We start from the raw sequence: 22208 nt of genomic DNA, 5'->3' as shown, positions 1-22208 counted from the left end.
CACATTTGTAATTTTGCTGTATACTGTTATGAGTTACTTAATAAACTGTTATTGTACTCCACATAATGTTAATCAATCTTAAAACTTAGAAATGGAACATCAACACTTCAAAAAAATGCAGTTCGTATGCACTTCTCCTTGTCCCTAAAAACTTCTCCCTATTTTCACTGGAGGGAGAAGTCACTTCTCCCTAACTTTTAGGTCTAGCGTGATCCCTGATATCAATACAAAATTTTCTATCAATGACTTTTGTTCTGGCTTCCAAAATTTTATAAGCCGCTTTTTAACATTTTCTTTATCTAATGCAGCATTAAAGTTTTGGATCAGACCTAACCAGAATAACGTTATGTCATAGTATATAAACGGGTACGCTGAATACCTTAAGCTACCCTAACTTAAACATTGGAAAAATATATATCCGAATCTTTTATCCGGATACTGTGCCACTAAGCAAAATGTCAACAATACTAATTGCATTAAGTATATTTACAAAATATCTTTCATTAACTTATAAATAGTATTTTAAAGATGACAGCGTTATAAAGCCTACCGAGTTGTCAGCAATATAAATGATAAAACTGAAAAAATAGTCAGAGTTTGTTGACGTTTTCATTTCCGTTTTCATTTGGAAATACTCGGATATTATCAGCCTTAAATTGCATGTGAAAGTGCTCTATTTTGAGTTAATGTAAATAGATAGACGGTATTTATCCAGTTATGAAGAGTAATTATAAGAGTATTTAATTGGAGAAATTGTTATTTATAACCATATTATACAAACTTTGATGTATTAAAATCTATAATTTTCTTAATTTGTTTATAAAGAAACTATGAATGCCTTCCGACATAACTGCTCCAGTGGCGCAATCGGTTAGCGCGCCGTACTTATAGACAGTACCATCCCTTGCTTGCGAGGGTTGAGGCTATGCGGAGGCTGTGAGTTCGAGCCTCACCTGGAGCAGGATACTTTTTATTGTTTTTTTATTTCATTATATTCCGATAATGTACTTTTTCCCTATCAAGGTAGGAGCTTAATTTGGGTTGTAACACCAGATACATGATTGCTTATAATTCAACATACCCGCTACATTATTAGAATAAAGTGTTTTGAGGTCTTTCGTTTCGAGCAGCCGAAGAACAAGACAGTCTCTAGAATTCCTTTAATTAATACATGTATGCAGAGACATAGATATCATCTAAATAAAGCGATAAAGAACTGATTTAGAAGGCTACATAGATATCATCTATGTCTCTGATGTATGATATCATAAATAATTTTATGTTTAACAATCTTTCTAAGAGCAATGCTGAAAATTATGTTTACACCCTTTATAGAAGGACTCTATGGTTTAAAATTTCTTATGTCCCACCTGACATATAGACCTGACATATATCTTTGTAATAGAAAGAGCACCGAAACACGAGGCTATCTGATTTGTACGAGGGGACGTAGCAAGTGATAAGTAATAGAAAGAGCACCGAAACACGAGGCTATCTGATTTGTACGAGGGGGCGTAGCCCCCGAGTATAAATCTGATTGCCGAGTGTTTTGGTGTTCTTTCTCTTTTGTATCATAGTCAAACATGACATCACGTTCCCTGTTGTCATAATATGAAACTCCAGAAAAAATTAACAAATGTATGATATTTCTGCCCCTTTCCCTTTCTCTGCCGTCGCAATAAGTAAACCCCAGCAAAAATGAAATCAACGGGCATTATCTGGAGTGCGGGTAACTTATACCTGCACTCCAGTTACCGCACTGTGCATGTATATGTATACGATTTAACTCTGACACTTTTTCAACAGAAAGGTCCCCAAACTATGATACAATTATAGTTATCATAGTTTGGGGACCTTTCTGTTGAAAAAGTGTCAGAGTTGAATCATTTTCAGTGAGTTTAGCTAAAGTATGAGTTCAAAGCCCAGAGCAAAGTAATCTTTTTTTTCCTTTTTTTCTTCGTCATATTTTACCTTCATTTAGGCAATTCAGCGATATAGGCCATCATCTTTTTCTAGGTAAATATGTATTTTGACTACAAGAAATCAGTTCTTTATCGCTTTATTTAGAAGTTAAAGTACCAAATACCGTGCATATTAAGCAAACATTAATTTCATCACCTAAATTTCAATTATATATGCTTAGTGCGTATTGGCGCAGTGATATAGCGTTTGTTTCGTAAATTTTCGGATCCCGGAAAAGTCGTTAAATGTTGTGCTTATACTTAATTTTCAATTTAATGAATGTTATATTTCATTTACATAGAGCTACCTTATTGAGAACATGAAGTTTTACACTTATTTGTATTCAGCATAAATCAAGTCTGCTTAAGGAGACTAGCAACCAACTACAAATGTGCAAATATAGTTGAATTGACGTTTTGTTATTTATGATTGTTCCTTCAAGTAAGCAAAGAATAAACATTTATGAAACTCTTAATACATGAATCAATATTGTTAAAAAAAGAAATGAATACATACTATTCGGAATGATTTGGATATAAACTCATAATAACAACAGCAGGTTCGAAATTGAATATTGTACGTTATATAATCAGTTTACATTGCTCGAATGACGTTGAGACCACTTTAATATACTTCAACCCCTTTTGTGGTAAAAGATCACGGCTAATTTAAAATCAAATTATTTTTTTTATTTTGCCCCCCCCCCCCAAAAAAAAAAAAAACAACAAAAAAAACAACAACAAAACAATAAATAAAAAAAAATAAAAAGCAAAAAAAAAAAAAAAACAACAACAACAAACAAAAAAAACAAACAAAAAAAACGCTGCTTTATTCGTTTGTAGTTATCCATCGACAAAACCACCTATGGTACTTCTCTAAACTTTAAGAATCGCGCACTTTTAAAACCATTTAACGTCCGTCATAAATAATGACATTTCCGCCTTGCATTACAGTCACGTTACTTTAATTTGTATGTTCAGGGTTCTCGAATGTTGTTTTCACAAATAATGCTCTAAGCAAATAAGCTTTAAACTCAAGATACCTCAACGTGTCATTAATTGTACAAAAAGCCATTTGCTAATAAAAGAGAAATAAAATATCTGAGTCGCACAAAATGTAGAAAAGTTGTCCCTGTTTATGAATACAATCAGTGCAATATATTTTCTTAATTTTTCCATCATTATAACGTCGGTCTGGCAAAATGCCTAATATTGAAGTTATTGGGATAACATAACGAACCATTTACAAATGCAGCTATACCGACTTCGGTTGATGTTTTTTTTTTTTTTTTTTTTTTGGTATTTCCAAGTTTTATTAAGAGGACATATTAGCATTATATGTATACCATGTGTAAAATTGGCTGACGGTCTCATTAAAAAAAGATGCAAACGACGGTAAAAAGTGATGAGATGGATTGTCTTATTGTTTTATAAACTTTGAGCATATAAATCGTAAGTCAAACATGAGAACAAACAAGGGCTGCAGTCGAATGGCATAATTATCCCAAGCCGTTGTCATTTATAGAAAATGCTATTACTCTTTGTGTATAGATCAAATCCATTTATATTTTCCTTCAGACTGAGGCTAGGCATCGATTTTAGTAGCTACTACTATCCTCGAGAGATTGTAACAGTTCCGTACAATAGTAGTGAAAAGTTTCGGTCAAATTGTTGCACGGACGCACGGACATACGCACAGACAAGTGACATAACCATATTTGTTATCTGAGGATAATTATATTGACAATGTATCTTTGAAAGAGTCCAGTAAGGGCTTAATAGTTTTGGTTGGGGGGTCGTTGTTCTACAGGGGGTCACTATTCTATGTGAGGGTCATTTTTCTACGTGTAGGGGAGTCATTATATTATGACTCCCCGACGGGGGTCATTATTTTATGTAAAATATTGACCGGGGGTCATTATTCAATGGGGGTCAGTTTACAACGTTACACCGGATACAAGCTTAAAGCTTTATTTGTACTTTAACTATAACCCTGATACTAACTTTAAGTAAAGTTTGTCTTATTATTTTACTGTCTAACTGGCTAATACTTTAAAATGATAATTGCAAAAAAGCCACAATGGTGCGCTATATTACGTTTTTAAGAACACCTTCATGAGGTTATTCAAAGTGTCTGTCTTAAACATAATAAAATTCAAAATAATATATTCATTAAAATGTTTAAATTCTTTTTACGTACAGACTAACACAGAACAGAACAGAACAGAACTTTTATTTCTTTGATTTGTACACAGTACATCATCATATACATCATATAATTTCAGAGTAACAAATACATTTCAGTGCGAGCAATCAATGCAATAATAAAAAGACAAAAATAATGCTAATATTCAAACATAATATGTTGTTAAGCCTCAGTTAAACGAGGATGAACATATCAACAAATATTTTGTATTATCATTGAACATAATTTATTATTGAATTTCTAATAGTCATAGCATTTTTATAATAAACGGCTAATTTGCATAGCTCATTTCTATTTTTACTTTGTAACAGCGCTATAAATTTAAACATACTTGGATTTACAAAATAGTATCTTTTAATATAAATGCTACGAATACTTGAATAACATGGACATATGAAAATAAAATGAAATTCATCTTCCAGGTCTCTTACAGAACAACATTGACAATAACGTTCATTTCTTTGTATTCTATTTCTAGCATATCTTCCAGTTTGTATTCTTAGGCTATGTGCAGAAGTTCTTAATCTAGTAATAAATCTTCTCAAGTGAGTAGGCATCAAATCAAGATATTCTGCGTAATAAAAGTTTAGCTTACACACATTATATAAATCTAGTACAGAACTTGATTCTTTCGATACATGCCATCCTTGTATAAAACAATCAATAATTCGTTGTCTAAATACCGGAATAAAGTTTTTAAAATCAATAATATATGGGTTATTCCAAACATCTATAAAACCATAGTCACACAAAAGTTTTTTAACATATGTTACCCAGTTACATAATCCTTTATTACAATCATTTAATGCTAACTGGTAGACTGAGCGTAAAATAATATTGTCTGTATACAGCAACTTAAACCAATATTTAATAATGCGTATATAACGGGATATGAACAAAGGATACCTTCCTAACTCTCCATATACACCAACAGTACAGGTAGTATTTCTTACTGACAAAACCATTTTACAAAATTTCAAATGTATTCTTTCAATTTGTTTTGATTTTGTGAAGCCCCATATTTCTGAAGAATAATTTAAAATTGAGCCAACAAAAGAATCAAATAACTGACATAATAACTTGGGTTTAAAATCATACTTTTTACAATTTAAAAGCAAAACATTCAACGCCTTTAACGCTTTACCTGTAACGTATTCCTGATTTAGTGAAAAATTACCAGTATAATTAAAAACTGTTCCAAGATAATTAAAATCATTCACTACTTCAATATTATTACCATTATATGACCAAAACTCGTTTTCTAATAAACGCCCTCTTTTTCTAAATACAACAATTTTAGTTTTCTCTGTATTTACTTCTAATCCCCAATTTTGACAATATTCATATAATTTATCTAAATGCATTTGCAATTCCTGAGGGTTTTTATTTGTTTGGGTCGTCAGACCAAACAAATAATGGTAGCGAAATTTCAGAGTCTAATGCTGTTAATTGCAAATGCCGAAAGTAGTCCACTTTTTTGAAGCGGTTACTTCCCTTTATATGTACACTAACGCCGAAAAATTCAGGGGAGATCACTGCGTAAAGATGGTCAAAGACAGGCAAATTAATTTTCAAGCAAAATAATTCCCGAATGGTCGAAGATTTCTAATATTGTTTAATTGTATTTTCTGATCGAAAATAAGTAAATACAAAGCGGACATTCAATCTCTGACACAGACGTTTACGACAAACCTAACAACAAGTAGTTCTCAAAGCAGCTTTAAACTAGCGATTTAAAAGAAAGAAATATTTTTATTTTGTTACAATTATCCAACAAATTACAACGCATTCAAAGTTTAAAAATAGCGTTGGCTTATAGAATTGACAATAAATGCACAATCACAAATTACGCGGATGAATATGATTTTATCAATGAAAATACTATTTTTAGCAATGTCGATAACCGAATACTACACAAACCAAGTAGTGGAATTTATAGATTCTACATGTCGGACTGTTTGGGCGATAAGATTTTCGCTAATTTTTTTTACTTCAACTTTAAACAACAGGTTTATCCTGAACAAAATACCTCGAAATTAACAAACCCGAAATGCAATGGAAGTTCTAAATTTAGAATGACTTGATGTTAATCAGATAATGTTGTATAACTTCTCCGTGGTGCAGGGGTAACGCGCTCGCTTAGTGAGTGAGAGGTCTGGAGTTCAAATCCCAGTCGAGGAAACTTTTTTTTTTAATTCCTTTTTAAGTGTCTTTGTTAAGGAAGTAGCCATGATATGCAAGGATAAAGTGTGGCTGTCGTAAAAAGTGAACATAAATGATTTTTTGATGCAAATCTAGTTATGCAGAATTCCGTATGTATCAAACTCTGGTGCCTTGCAAAATGAATTATAATACATACAGATATACAGTACGATTTAGAATGCAAAGATCAGAAAATACCACAGAACTTGCAGCTCTTTGATTCTTTATACATATACATGCTTATAGTAAGCTCCAGGATTATTTACATCTGTGTTAAACAACAGTTAAAGTCGTTACAAGCCCTAATTTAGAATAATATGGTTTTCTTCAGGCCCTTCACATATAAATTCACCGTGGCTAAGTCAAATACAGTAAACGTTGGATTGAATATCAGTGTTGCAATTAGTCTTATAGCCAATTTACTACAATTAAAACGCTGGAAAGCATTGGTGGCAATATACATATAATCTCACAACCTGTACCTTTCTTACGTTCTGAGACCCAAACAAATTCAGCGCCTTCTGTGCTTTGATTACCTAATATCACCATATCATCAGCAAATAAAAGTAAAAGTAAAACAATTTCTTCTATATCAAGTCCGGAGCTGATATTTTCCTGTAAAAACTACAAATAGAGAAAAAAGTACTGGAGACATTATCTCCCCTTGTCTTAAGCCTATAGCATACTCAAAATAAGAGGAATAACCTATTACATGACCTAACACAAGATTTAACTTTAGTATACATGTCCCTTATAATTCTTAATAATTTACCTTGCACTCCTAAGTTATACAATTTCATCCACAATGCATTTCTATAAATAGTATCAAAACATTTTTTTAAATCAACAAATACACAATATAATTTTTTATTTTCATTTAGATAATGTTGCACTATATTTAACAGTATAAATAAAGCATCTACAGTTGATTTACCCTTTCTAAAACCAAACTGTGCATCAGATATAACATTATTATTCTCACAAAAGGACGTGATACGTTTATTTAAGATTATAGTGAATAACTTAGAAAAGCAACTAACTAGTGTGATACCCCTATAATTGTTAACATTATTCTTATCACCTTTCTTATGTATTGGTACAATAACACCTTCCATCCATTTATCTGGAAAATATCCAGAATCTAAAATTGCATTAAAAACATCACAAATATGCGACCCTAAAATATCAACACTTTCAATCAAATATTCATTCAAAATAAAATCACTACCAAATGCTTTTCCCCTTTTAAGTTCTTTAACAGCGCTATAAATTTCTTGAACAGTTATTGTTTTATCTAATTCTTCAAATCTACAATCCATATTATTAAAATCATGAATGGTACAAAAATTTTCTGCATCAGGATTTTTATCTCGTGTTACATCACTTCCTAGCGTTGCGAAATATGAACTAAATTCTTCAATTGATATGTCATGTGTAGATTTACTTTTGCGTTTAAAATAATTCCAAAAAACTTTAGGTTTAGCGTGAATTAACACATATTGCTTAGAATCATTTCATTTGGTAATGGTAACCATGCCTTTATGAACAGAATTTTAAGTATTAACCCACAACCGGCTGAATTGCTTAATTAAATGGACTTTTTCCGTATCAATATTGGGAATATTGAAGTTAACCAGTATGGTCAGACTAAATATATAATTATGCATCCTGGTTAGACCCTACTCACTTTACCAGTTTATTAAATGAAGATTTCGGATGATTCTAATTGTATTTTGAACTATTTTCCCACCCGAAAGACTAACCTATACTCGGACAATTTATATAAGATATTCAAGGGTTGATTTACTACATGTATTATGCATATGTTTATATGAGAAATATTCCGGATTGTCAGAATCAATTTTTCAAAATTTGATTCAATAGGCTTAGTATTTCTTATTTATATATATATCCTAGTGTTCTCGAAAAATGAAACATAATTATACACTTAGATCAACTACTAATAGAAACATAATACATACAAGTCTCGAATTTTCTGAACGAAACCTGCATTTTAGTTATTATTCTCTTTCCTTATTTTGAACAATATACTCGTATATTCAGAGTCTGAAAAATAAACAACAAACACAAAGCATACAAAAAACAACAAACAAACAAAAACAAGAGCTTTATCCGAATGCATATGAATGCTTTGCTCTCGGGCCTTGATCCTGGTGATCTTGACCGTTGACCTTGTGACATCTAAGTAAGTGTATTTGGTAGTACTCATCAAGTTGCATGCATTAAAGTTAGGACATTCTTATTATAGCCAATGATAAAGCTTTGTGGCAGAGACAAAAAAAAGCAGACGAGACAATTTCCCCTCCCGATACATTGACATGGAGACAATACAAGTTATTTAGCAAATTTAGTTAAAATTGCCATCTACTGATGTCATGAAAAGTAGACACCAAGAAACATTTATATAAGAATGAAAGCTCTCATAGCAAAATTACTTTCATTGTATTTAAAACAAAAATGATAATTTTTATTTCTGGACTTTAATGTTTATTCATATGATTATTTTGTAACATTTTATTCAAAATATTCAAAAATTAAGGTTATTTATATGCTATTATATCCAAAATGAAAATAATGCTTATTTCAATAATTTGGCCGTGTTACACAAAGAGTAGAGCCATAAAGTTATTTCTTTACGAAATAAGATATAGAGCAAACAATTTTGCTCGTTCAACAGGCAGATAACGCACAAACTACTTCCTTTTTCCAATTAAATATGTTAAAAATAATCAATTCGCAAAATTGAGCTATTTATAAACAACAATTTGTTAAGGGAATTTACGCGCGGAGTTTCCTATACATAAGTTATATATAAAGAGTTAACTTAAACGTTTAAGATTTAATTACCTTCTATTTAATATTCTTTTATATATAAAATGACAATTAAAAATATACCAAATAATATCACAAAAAATGGTCGATATACAAGTTTCCGGCGTAGAAACCCCCTATATTTCCCGTCTTAATGAAATCAATTTTAAAACCCAGGACAAGTTTAAGCTGGAATAGTACATGTAGTGTAATTAATTAACTAAATTTACAAATAATGTTTAAATAAGAAATAGGGTGACAATATTTAACACTTAAATACATGTTCTATCATTAATAAAAGCAATTCAATTTTTATGACTACTTTCGTTTTCGGTTATATGATTTGTAACACTAAAGTAGAAATTCACTATCACTAAAGTTAATTGAAAAACAAATAGCCATGTACATAATGTAACAGCTGTAAAATAAAATACGAACTCATATATGTATTATAAAAGATTTGGAATTAAATAGGATATTGTCAAAGAAGGTTTTAACATTATTTTGGAATACTTATTGGGCATTGCAGTCAGGCTCGGCGCTTAAAACTGTGTATTTGGGATTCCGTTGCCATGATATAAAGAGTACAAAGGGCGTTCGTTGGGCAAAATCTGACAGACAGTCTGACGAATGGACGGCCGCGAGACACAAGAAAAATAATAAGAAAAAAATACTTTTTTCTTTCTTTTTATTTCACGAAAAAAAAGAAAGAAAAAAATTGAAAAAAGGAAGAAAAAAAGAAATAATGAGAGGAAAACAGCAGGCTGCTTTCGTAAATTAGAGAACCATATTCATTTTGAGGACATAAGAAATAACAGATCCTTCAACATTTAAGGAATTAAATTGACTAGAAATACAGTGTATCAACTCGGTTTGCAACTTCTGCACGACTTCCTCAAACACAGAATTAGCGAAAAATTATAATTGGACACACTGGGACAAGCTGAATTATCGAATATGATAAACACCGTACTTGAGAGAATAGAGAGGTTCGAGTCATACATGGGGTTCGAGATGTCTCCAGAGCTTGATTTATCCTCGGAGTTAGAGACCAGTATATTACCTGTAACCGCATATGAACACAGTGAATCAGACGACACGAGCGTTCAAGTCGACACAGAGGAAGATACTAGCGACGATTCTGACGATTATAAAGACAACGTAGAATCGCCTGATGGTGTGAAGATAACATATCATACAGACCCAATCCACATTCGGCAAACGCTGAAAGATAAAATCCGCATTCGTCGAGAGTCAGAAGGGTGTGGAGAACTTACAAATCTGTTTGAGCCACCAGTACAGTACAAGGTACATTTATAATTATATCATCTATAGTTACCTTTATGGTATGTATCTAATATAATGAAAATCATAGTTAGAAAACTGTATTATTGTATCAGATATTATATAGACGGAATATAATAACACAGAGGAAACAAATTAGGAAAAACAAAAACCCCAAAATATGAAAACACACGAACAGATGTAAATTAAATGACATTAAACTCATGTAAATATAGCTTAGACTTGAAATGAAATTCCATGTAATTTTTTTAATAAACTTTATTTGGCATAGAAATTAAATTTCATGCATGCAATATTATTAAATGAAATAACTTAGTTTGACTAAGAAAAGGAATAAAAAAAAATATCCAATTTAATTAAGTAAACTTTATAATGTATTATTGATAGCTTACTGAAGAAGAAGAATTGAAGAACGAACAAAGGAAGCAGCGAAACAGACGTTCAGCAAACAAGAGCCGTCTGAAAAGGATCGCATATGAACAGAAACTTGAAAAGGTAGGAGTTCTCTCTTAATTTTCTTATCTTTGAATACTTTTTAATATCTGACAAATTCAAATGTCAGTTTACGGAATGGAAATATCAAATAGTAACGTCCGTAATGGGGTTCAAACGTTTATTTTATAAATAACTCAATCAGATATATGTATTAAATACTAGTATATAAATATTTTGGTGAGATTGTTTGTTATAAGAAATTACAACCGAACAATACTTTAAATGAAAAGAGATTTAAAAGGCTTTTTGAGGTAATTGACAACTTTTTGGATTTTTATTTTACTGCGTTTATTTTGTCAAACAAAATATTATGATATTGTTTCCATATAAGAAGGGTATTTGGAAGGAAAGCAAACAAACATAAAAAATATTAAGCTTAAAAAGTAAACTATTTTTTTTTATCTTGGAATAGATATTATCTGTGGCTTAAAGGAAGTGAAGCCTATATATAACATATAAAACCAATAGCAAGGCAAATATTTGCATATCTCACGAATCGCTGTCCAGGAAGACAAACTGATAAAAAGAAACTGATATGTATATTATTTACTCAAGGCTAATATGTCGAAAAAAATCACATCACCTTGAACATTTTGGATAATTGCCAAATATTAAATAAAAATCATACATAGCTTAGTAATAAGTCAAATTTTTTGGTAAACCAGTTTTACCAAATATAGTAACAGTAAATTTTCCTTTGACTTAAATTAGTTTTTTTTGGAAACCCAACACTTAAAAAATACTCCTTCAGTTGACTGTAAGAACCACAGGCATTTTACTTATTTGTGTGGTCAATAATGATATATCTCTGACACTAATACTATCATGAGATAAAATGATACTAAAAGAGCTAATGGTAATAACGACCCGCTATTACAATGAATGATATGAAGTATGGTCTTATAAAGTATGGTGTCTCTTGTTGTAGGATGCTAGTCACCTAGAGGAGGAGCATGCAAAATTAACAAAAGAAATAGATGAGTTGAAAAAAAGGAAATTGTTATACCATATGATATATAGGCAACACGTGCCAACATGTTTGAAAATTCCTGATGCGTTAAAACAGCTCTTAAATCTACGAAAAACGATACCAGTCGCCGATAGTTTACCCGCTATACAAGCAAAGGGTGTGCAAAATGAAATTGTTGGTCCAAATACAAATCCAATGCTTACACCGCACCGAGATTCAAAACCCCCTGAGTACTCCAACCTTCACTTTCCCATGAAAAGAGAAAACTTAGACGGACTATCTGTTCGTCCATCCAATGTTCAGAAGTTGTGCAATCCTTCACTACAATCAAACTTGAACATTCAGTTAGGCGAAGATTCCATGCAGACATGCATGAATGGTGGTTTTGATGACAGTATGTACAAGCTCGCTGCTGCCGTCTGTCAGACTAAAGCCTCCGATATTGGTGCCATCACGACAAGAATCGGAAGTCAAGACAACACACAATGCGAAATACCATCAATCAATTGTACAACCATTCAATCACATTTCAGTGGAGCAATCCATAACCATACACCTCCTCCTGTATATAGCTCAGTAGTCTCTAACGCTGATAACATGGTGACAAAAGATGTTTATTCGAAGACCAATGGTACAGAGGAACAGAGGATAAATCAGATTAAAGAGCATCTTCTGGACGGGTTTCAAATGACATCTGATAGATAGCACCACACGTCTTCTATTCATTTCCATCGATCAGACTGTTTAATGCACATTTGTATATATATTTCATCACCATGTATTTAAATACCTCTGTGATATGAATAAACGTTACACTGATAATTTTGTTTTCAGAAGATTATGAATGAATATATTTGAGTGGTATGCCAATATGTAAATCATACAAAGATGTGCTTTTATAGTTTAGTAAAGTACAAGTTCTAGTAATTAGCTTACTTTAGTATATCTTGCGAGTTGCGACAAAAAAATCAATTTTGTTTGGAATGGTCGAAGGTATTGGACATATAGACCATATTGAACATATTTCGTACTTAGTTAATCTGAATGATAAATGTTTTGCTAAACTGTTTTGAGTACCGACACCAAGACTTTATGCCATGCGTTCATGCATGTACATCAATACGGGGATTTTGATCTTCTGTCAATGCCCAACTTCGGTTACATCGATTAACTATAATGTGTCTTATATAACTTATATTATGCCTACATTTACATTACAGTTTGGGATTGACATTTGAGTTCATAGTAACTTATACAAGGATCTTTTTTGTTGAGTACATTTTACTTGTACTGTTCTTGTTTCTTGTGTAAAATCAAAATTACCCATGTTTTGGTTTTGAAGCAGCAACACCTTCGGTGAGGTGTCTTTAATGTCTATGCATAATAAAAGATTTTTTGTGTGTATATACTGTGTTTAACATAAACTTTTCAAGGGTTGAAAAAATAAACATGCAAAATAAAGTATGTTGTCGTCTTTCATTTAACCGTAACATTAAATAATTCTAGAAAGACTGTCGTAGACTGGTATACATGTCAAAATAGAAATAAAACAACAAAAACAACATGAACATGATTAATGTAACGTTGTTTTTTTTTTTGCTTTTATTTTTTGAAGAAATGTCGTCATACTGGGTGTTATGAACCTTGCAAAAATTTTTCAAGTCATGTGAATCTTTATACGAACAGTGTCCGTATTTGTTGTATTTTTTCCATAATGTTTCCGAATGGAAGAGGCTTCCGAATGAAAGCATGCTTAATCTTTAAAAAAAAACAAAAAAAAAAAACACATATCTCATAGGGTGAGACACATCAAATATGACAATGCAGTCTTTAAAATATAACTGATCTTGGACATTTACGTTAAATCTATGTCTATATCATCGGTTTTCTATACAGGGATCAATGAAAATCGGTAGGTATGCAATAAAATTTCTATGGATAACAAGAAAATATTTATAACGATTCATGCTTATTTCTACAAGTATTCAGTAAGTACATGTACTTAAAATACAAGTATTGTCAATACCCTAACTCCGTCAGCAAAGTGATAAAGATATATGGTGATATTATTGCCAAATTGTGCATAAACATGCATATTGTCATATAAATGTATTAGTATTTATTATTCATACATTAGATAGAACACCTAAAATATCATCAATTTAATTTCTATAAACATTTGTTGCTTTTTTATCATCAGGAGATGTGCATCTTTAGTTAACCCTCACCCTGCAGAATAAGTATTGAACAGTCAATTTAAAGTTTAAAGAATATCAATACAAAAAATACTAAACTTGACCTATCAACAATATAGAGCCTGCATGGGATTGAAGACTGGCCTGACTCTATATTGGTGGCAAAGGTTAATCACTTTAGCTTACAGCAGGGTAAGAGTTAAACTGCAGTACGGTTTTGCTGTCCACACGCTTGATATATTGATCTGATAAAAATGGTTAGGGAAACCATTAAAAACGGAAATAAAACATTTTTCCAAAGGTATTGCGTCTCTGGTTTCCCATTAATAGATGTTATTTTTGAGATATTTGGAAACAACCAAATCATTCCGAAACAATGTCCGTGAAAGCGTTGGTGTTTTCCGTTAGTTTCCGAAATGTACGATTGCAAAATATGTTATAATGATGTATTTTTATATCATACGAAGAAATAAAAAGAGAACGTTTAATGATCGACAAACCTGCAAAATTAAAAATGTCGCACCTTGTTCATGGACGGCAGCGGTTAATGTAAGCTAACATCTACGCCCCACCCTGGCATCGGCTTAAGCAGAATATAGGAGATATAAGAGTATGGTAGAATTCAAAACTTTAGAGACATCTGCAAATATCCTGATAGCATGATCACGTTCATGAAAAGAACAATATAAAATAATTGTTCAATTATCATTACATATAAAATTGCACACACACAAGCAGAAAATTTGTACATTTAAGCAGAAGCACAAGCAGAAACTTTGTACATTTAATTTAAGTTAAGGAAATGCTAGAAAAAAAGAGTTTTTCTTTATGCATATTACAATCTTACAACATAGCATTCTACATATATATAGCATGACAACTTTATTAATAAGCATGTAATCAGACTATCAGAAAGTGTAGGTCAATAGTAATGCGACTTGTGTGTCATCATTTTTAGTAATGTTTCGTCATCTTAAAAGGAGAATGAATCACCAAACGTAAAATGAGAAATGTATATACGTTCCTACAATGTTAATACTATTTATATCTCATATCATGGAATGTTTATGATTTCTAATTTCATATCAACTTGATAAAAATAATGCGCTGGCGTTCTTTTGCTCATAGTTGGTCACCACTAACTGCGCTCATAATTGTTATACATGTATATAGAAACATACTAGCTATAGTAGTATATCATTCATGATCAAATGTCAAATACCAGTGCCTTGGTCTGACTTGGTAAAAAGGATTAACCAACCTTTGAATTCGCCACATTCCAGTAATAGTTTTAGAGACTTTAATTTCAAAATACAAAAATTGGGCTACCAGTCTAATACCTCTATAATGTCTCAATGGTTAAAATCGTTCATGACTTATAATCATAGGCCATATTAGTTGTTTGATCATTACACACGTGTATTTCGCTCATGGCTGATCTGTTTTTCTTTTTGTTGGGTTTTACGCCGCACCCGTTTATTCATTCAGTATTGAACCTATTTTCAAACAATACACTCTATTTATGGAGCACAGGTATGTGATAAAAAGAAATATGTGAAATATGTGGTTACTTGGAAAGTCATGAGATACATTGAGGTCCGTGATTTCTCTATATCTATATCCAATATTGAAAATTTGAAAGTCTCTAAAAAAAATTTGGCTTTGGAATGATATTAGAAATTAAATATTCGATTACTCAAATGAATGAAAGCCTTTGCAATAAATATGCCAACATTCCATTCATTAGAAAATTGATATCATTATAAAGAATGAAACATCACTATTTTAATTTCAGTACATTTATTTTATTCATTGACGACTTGCTTATAACGATATAGTTTTTACATGCATTGTAGCCATAAATACAGAATTTATAAGAGTTTTCGCCAAGAACAAGGAGTACGATTCATGAATATGCGAAAGAATAAAATTTTCATTTAAAATGTCCGGCTCGTTGACTGGTCACTACTCCAAACCCCTTCTATAACCCCAACATTTCCCAAACAATCTAAATAAACGTTTTTATTTTACATGCGTTTAATAATAATAAATAATAATAATAATAATAATAATAATGTGTTTGAAACATAGTTTATTGCCAAAAAAAAGACATATACATACATGTAAAGACAATTACAATACAATGACATAGGCTTGAATAGTATCGAAAAATGTTAAGTGATTTTTATGTGATTTACGTTTCAATGCCTTAGAAAACATGTACAATTGCCAAATATAACAAAATGTAACAGAATGCAAATAGATTTTGAGAAAATAAAATATAGACAACAATTTGCATCCTGTGACAAATGATTGCAGAATAAGTGTAAATGTAAGTTATTGCATGCATTTCTCAGTCTCCAGTGTCGAGTGTCTGTAGATAGAAAGGTTGGTTTTTTAAATAGAGATTTAAAAGATGACAAAGTTTTTTCTGATTACAAATTGTTTCATAGCATCACAGACGAAGGCACAAAAGAAGAAGAATATACATGAGTTCGCATGTTTAAAGTTGCAAAGTCCTCTGAGTTTCTAAGATTGTATGGTGTTCAATTAAATCACCATATCAAATTATAACAATTTTTTTGATAAAATTATTTCAAATTCTCAGTCGTAATGAAGTAAATGTTGCAGCAGATTGCTCCCCTTTATTTTCATATTGAGTATTTTCATTTGTGATGTGAAAATCTGAGACCAATGAAAATACTCCAAACAAAAGTAAAGGAGAGCAAATGCAATACATTTTCCGTTGTACGGAATCGATTCCACACTCTTGGAACACCAAGGATATTTGCATTCTGTCGCTGTGAACATCTAGCTTGAAGCATTCCAATGCCCCTACTTTCTCAACCTAGCTTAGATAAAATATGGAAAGCAAGATCAACAAGGAAGGGCAGCATTTAATGAACGCAACACAGGACCACCGGCAAGGAGCCAGGCAGGACACCAAACAGGACAGGGCACACGGGCAAAAAAGGGAAAGAATGTCAACTTTGTACCCGTCGATATGTCATACATGGAATCCAGTCAAAGAGTACATGAAACCTTGCTAAATGTAAAAATACCCATGATGGTATCGGGCTACCTGTAGTCAGTTATCATCTGACTTTGTGTATATTTGTCGGGCTTCCTATATATAGTGTACATAGCAAATCGGCATCTGATTTTTGAATTGTGATTAAATGGGCAAAATAGGAATGACTCTTAGCAAGCTTTGAGTGGTATATTTCTAACACTCATGTATCACAGTTACAACAGACATTGTTGTTCATTCTTACAATAAAAGGAGCATGTATTCTTTTGTCAAACTATTATACACAATGCATTTACTTTTATTTGTTGAATGTTAAGACAGTTAAACACACTTTATTATACATGGATCAATGAAAGTCGGTATGTAATTTAATTTATACAGATACAGAGTCTGCTGGTCTGGCTCTACACTGGTGGCAAAGGCTAATTCCTATAGGTGACAGCAGGGTAAGGGTTTAACTGCAGTACGGTTTTGCTAAACTGTCCACTTGCTTGATAAAAAAATGTTTAGGGAAACCATTAAGCACGGAAATAATTTTTCTAAAGGTATTGCGTCTCTGGTTTCCCATTGATAGATCTTATTTATGAGATATTTTGAAACAACCAAATCATTCCGAAACAATGTCCTTCAAAGTGTTGGTGTTTTCCGTTAGTTTCCGAATATGTACGATTGCAATCAAACCATTTCATGTATTTTTATATCATACGAAGAAATAAAAGGAAAATGTTTAATGATCAACAAAAACTGCTAAACTAATAATGCCGCACTTTGTTCATGGACGGCAGTGGTTAATGTAAGCTAACATCTACGCCCCACCCCGGTACAGGCTATTTAAAGCAGAATATAGAAGATATATGAGTATGGTATAATTCATAACTTTAGAGACATCATTATTATCATAATATAAAATTGCATACACGCAAGCAGAAACTTTGTACATTTAAGCACAAGCAGAAACTTTGTACATTTAAGCACAAGCAGAACATTTGTACATTTAAGTAAAGTAAGGGAAATGCCAGAAAAATGATTTTTTTTTCTTAATGCATATTACAATCTTACGATATAGCATTCTACACATATAGCATGACAGCATGAAATCAGACTATCAGAAAGTGAAGGTCAACAATATTGCGACGTGTAATTAATGTTTCATAATTTTGAGTAATGTTTCAATATCTTGTGAGGAGAATGAATCACCAAACGTAAAATGAGAAATGTGTATATTCGTTCCTACAATGTTAAAAACTATTTATATCTCATTTCATGGAATGCTTATGATTTCTAATTTCATATAAACTAAATAAAAAAAAATGCGCTGGCGTTCTTTTGCACATATATAGTTGGTCACCTCTTACTGCGCACATAATTGTTATATATAGAAATACTAGTAAAATATCATTCATGATCAAATGTCAAATACCAGTACCTTGGTCTGACTTTGTACAAGGATTAACCAACCTGTGAATTCGCCACATTCCAGTAATAGTTTTAGAGACTTTAATTTCAAAAAACAAAAATTGGGCTACCAGTCTAACCTACCTCTATCATGGCTCAATGGTAAAAATCGTTCATATTCCTACTTGAATACTGTATAATCACCCTTAGGATATGTTGCCTGCTTTTTAAATTTGTCTTCTGACGTCTTATCTGTGATATGCAGGCTTCATAACCTCAGATCCCCTTTCAAAATTCCATTTTATTTAGTTCCGCCCATTGTTTTCTCGTTTAGGGCACACGCTTTCTTTTACTTGGGGACCATACGCCGCTTTTCATGGAATGACACTCCTGTGTCACATTGAAGGTTCCATGATAACCGCCGTATGAACACATCTGCGGATGTTTCTAAATTCAAAATTTCACCATTTTAGTGTTTAAATGTTGAATTCTGCTTAAGCCGGTGCTAAGGGGCGTGGACGGTAACTTGCAATTTCCATTACCGTCCATGAACAGGCTCAATCAAACCGAGCCTGCAACATTTTACAATTTTGCCGTGTTTGGCTTTCTTTAGGGATTCCGTTTTACACTTTTTATATTCATAGGCCATATTAGTTGTTTGATCATTACACACGTGTATTTCGCTCATGGCTGATCTGTTTTTCTTTTTGTTGGGTTTTACGCCGCACCCGTTTATTCATTCAGTATTGAACTTATTTTCATACAATAAATACCTTCTTTTTACGGATTCGCAAAAGTAGCACAGGTATGTGATAAAAAGGAATATGTGAAATATAGTCATGAGATACATGAGATACATGAGATACATTCAGGTCCATGGTCTTTCTATATCTATATCTATATCCAGTATTGAAAATTGGAAAGTTTCTTTAAATAACTTTTGGCTTTTGAATGATAGGCCTCAAAAGACGGTAGGATTTAGTTGTACAGCACTAATTAGAGATAAGATGTACAATTTTCAAAGCTATACAGCACTTGCATTCAGACAGTAATTCTACACTGTAAAAATCATCTGAGGTTTCCCCTAAAAAGGATCCCTTTACATTGATCCTTTACATACTTTACTCACTAAATACTTTTTTCGCCATGAGTAATGATTGAAACACCTCCATTTAAAAATATATATATATTTTTTTTTTGAAGTGAAGCCTGACCGAGGCTCAAACCTGGGACCCTCGGAATACTGTACTGCGGCTCTACTGACAAAGCTACCTGGCCGCCTACAAACTATCTCCCCTCCTATAATTAGAGAACAATTCAATACCGTGACATAATCATTTTCGGAATAATTTAGGATTCGAACATAACACAACTTTGGATCTCCTGAAGAGTTTTTCAACATCATTTTTACTCCATCCTACTACTATGTTTTTGCCTTTTAGACCTAATTGTTCTGGAATTTTATTCATTAAACCCATTATCAGGAGATAATTTGGTTATCTGTTACTTGTCATTATGGGAGGTCTGTAAAAATCTGTACGACAAGATTTTCAAAATAGAACAAGTCCTATCCCTTACATCTAGACTTAAGGTTTCCGAAATCAAGAAAAAGTAGCCTTCACACATTAAGATTTGTCTGTACATCTTAGTTTTAATTGGTGTTGTACTTCAAAATCCTACCGTCTGTTGAGGCCTCTAGAAATTAAATACTAGTATTCGAATACTTATATGGAAAACCGCCTTTTCAATAAATATGCCAACATTCCATTCATTAGAAAATTGATATCATTATAAAGAAAGAAACATCACTATTTTAATTTCAGTACAATTATTTTATTCAGTTACGACTTGCTTATAACGATACATTTTTTATATGCATTGTAGCCATAAATTCAGAATTTATAAGAGTTTTCGCCAAGAACAACGTGTACGATTCATGTATATCCGAAAGAATAAAAATTTCACTTAAAATGTCCGGTTCGTTGACTGGTCACTACTCCAAACCCCTTCTATAACCCCAGCATTTCCCAAACAATCTAAACTGTAGTGTTTTTTTTTAAACATTTTTTTTATTTAACATGCTTTTTAATAATAATAATAATAATAATAATAATAATAATTAATAATAATAATAATAATAATAATAATAATAATAACAATAATAATAACAATAATAATGTGATAAAAACATATTTTATTGCCAAAAAAGACATATACATACATGTAAAGACAGTTACAATACAATGACATAACATATTTGGCAAAAGGGTTGACCCACAAGTTCTCTCATCATTAGCAACGGGACTTATTAATGAAATCGGACGATAATTTGAAGCGAATTTCCATATTGAAGCAATAATGATAATAATAATAACAATAATAATAATAATAAAAATAATAATAAAAGACACATTTTATATAAATATTTCGTAACTCGCCGCTCATTTTTCAGCATTTATCTAAATGTGAACTCAATAAATCCAACACCTTTTTATCCAAATTTCAAAATCTTTCAACCAAATGTTAGGAAATTGATAACACCTTTTAAGGAAATAAAAAAATCATTTCAATGATTTCAAGTAACAAGTAGATATGTAATCTCTTAGTCTCCACAACAGAAGTGTGACCGCTGGGTTTTTGCATAGCTTATCCCACTGAACGGCAGTTTAACCTTTTACCCTATGAGCATACATGTATTGTGAAAAATGGCCGTTTTCATTGAAAAGCCTCCTGTTACAAGTTTCAACTGCTATAAATCTATGAAAATGCTTCAATACTGATGAAACTTGGCACATATGTTGACTGAGCCATAACCTCTGTACAACATGCTCAATCTTAAATTTCCTGTTACCATGGCAACGGGGGGACGTCTCAAAATTGCGAAAAATCACTAGTTTGCATTGTTTTTTCCATCAAAACTGATTTCAAAGTGTGCTGCAACTTCTCAATGCAATGCAATAGAGTAAAAGGCTTTTCAGCGTTGGTTACACGTTGCCTTAAGATCGACCTGAGGCCATTGCGCTTTTAAAGATGATTAAAGTAAATATTAATAAATGTTCAATTAAATCACCATATCAAACTACATGTATAACGATTTTTTTTCGATATTTCAAATTCTCAGTCGTTATGAAAGTGATGTGAAAATCTGAGACCAATGAAAATACTCCAAACAAAAGTAAAGGGGAAATGCAATACATTTTCTATTGTATGGAATCGATTCCACATTCTTGGAACACCAAGGATATTTGCATTCTGTCGCTGTGACCATCTAGCTTAAAGCATTCCAATGCCCCTACATATCTCAACCTAGCTTAGATAAAATATGAAAAACAAGATCAACAATGAAAGGCGGCATTCAATGAACGCATCCCACTACACAGGACCACCGGTAAGGAGCCAGGCAGGACATTAAGCAGAACAGGGCACACGGGAAAAAAATCCGGATGGGATGTCAACTTCGTATGCGTCGATATGTCATACTTACATGGAATCCAGTCAAAGATTGACAAAAGAGTACGTGAAACCTTGCTAAATGCTAAAGTACATGTAGTTAAAAGTACCCATGATGGTATCAGGACGCCTTTAGTCAGTTTTCATGTCACTTATGTGACATGTC

The 22208-nt window shown here is 32.0% G+C and overlaps 2 protein-coding genes and 1 non-coding gene across 3 annotated transcripts in view; 2 read left to right on the top strand and 1 right to left on the bottom strand.

Moving 5' to 3' along the window:
• Positions 1 to 672, bottom strand: part of LOC132719770 (TATA element modulatory factor-like) — a 34389-nt gene extending 33717 nt beyond the window's left edge. Inside the window, exon 1 of the mRNA XM_060703621.1 lies at positions 551 to 672. The gene's annotated coding sequence lies outside the window, so the exon portion shown is untranslated. The remainder of the gene's footprint in view (positions 1 to 550) is intronic.
• A 180-nt stretch (positions 673 to 852) lies between these two features.
• Positions 853 to 961, top strand: Trnai-uau (transfer RNA isoleucine (anticodon UAU)). The gene is made up of 2 exons: positions 853 to 890; positions 926 to 961. It is a non-coding gene; the product is annotated as a tRNA-Ile (tRNA).
• An 8323-nt stretch (positions 962 to 9284) lies between these two features.
• On the top strand, positions 9285 to 13432 carry LOC132719787 (uncharacterized). The gene is made up of 3 exons (XM_060703675.1): positions 9285 to 10509; positions 10894 to 11001; positions 11930 to 13432. Exons 1-3 carry the CDS (start codon positions 10159 to 10161, stop codon positions 12674 to 12676), a joined length of 1206 nt encoding a protein of 401 aa, XP_060559658.1. The 5' UTR covers positions 9285 to 10158; the 3' UTR covers positions 12677 to 13432.
• Positions 13433 to 22208: the final 8776 nt, after the last annotated feature.

This window comes from Ruditapes philippinarum, unplaced genomic scaffold, assembly GCF_026571515.1.
Source record: "Ruditapes philippinarum isolate M1 unplaced genomic scaffold, ASM2657151v2 ctg135_1_1_1_1, whole genome shotgun sequence".
In the NCBI taxonomy this organism is placed as follows: Eukaryota; Metazoa; Mollusca; class Bivalvia; order Venerida; family Veneridae; genus Ruditapes; species Ruditapes philippinarum.
This window is presented reverse-complemented; position numbering and strand designations above follow the sequence as displayed.

Coding starts and splice junctions, on each gene's coding strand:
- LOC132719787 (XM_060703675.1), top strand. CDS start 10,159: ATGATAAACACCGTACTTGAGAGAATAGAGAGGTTCGAGTCATACATG. Junction 10,510..10,893: donor AGCCACCAGTACAGTACAAG/GTACATTTATAA, acceptor TATTATTGATAG/CTTACTGAAGAAGAAGAATT. Junction 11,002..11,929: donor ATGAACAGAAACTTGAAAAG/GTAGGAGTTCTC, acceptor CTCTTGTTGTAG/GATGCTAGTCACCTAGAGGA.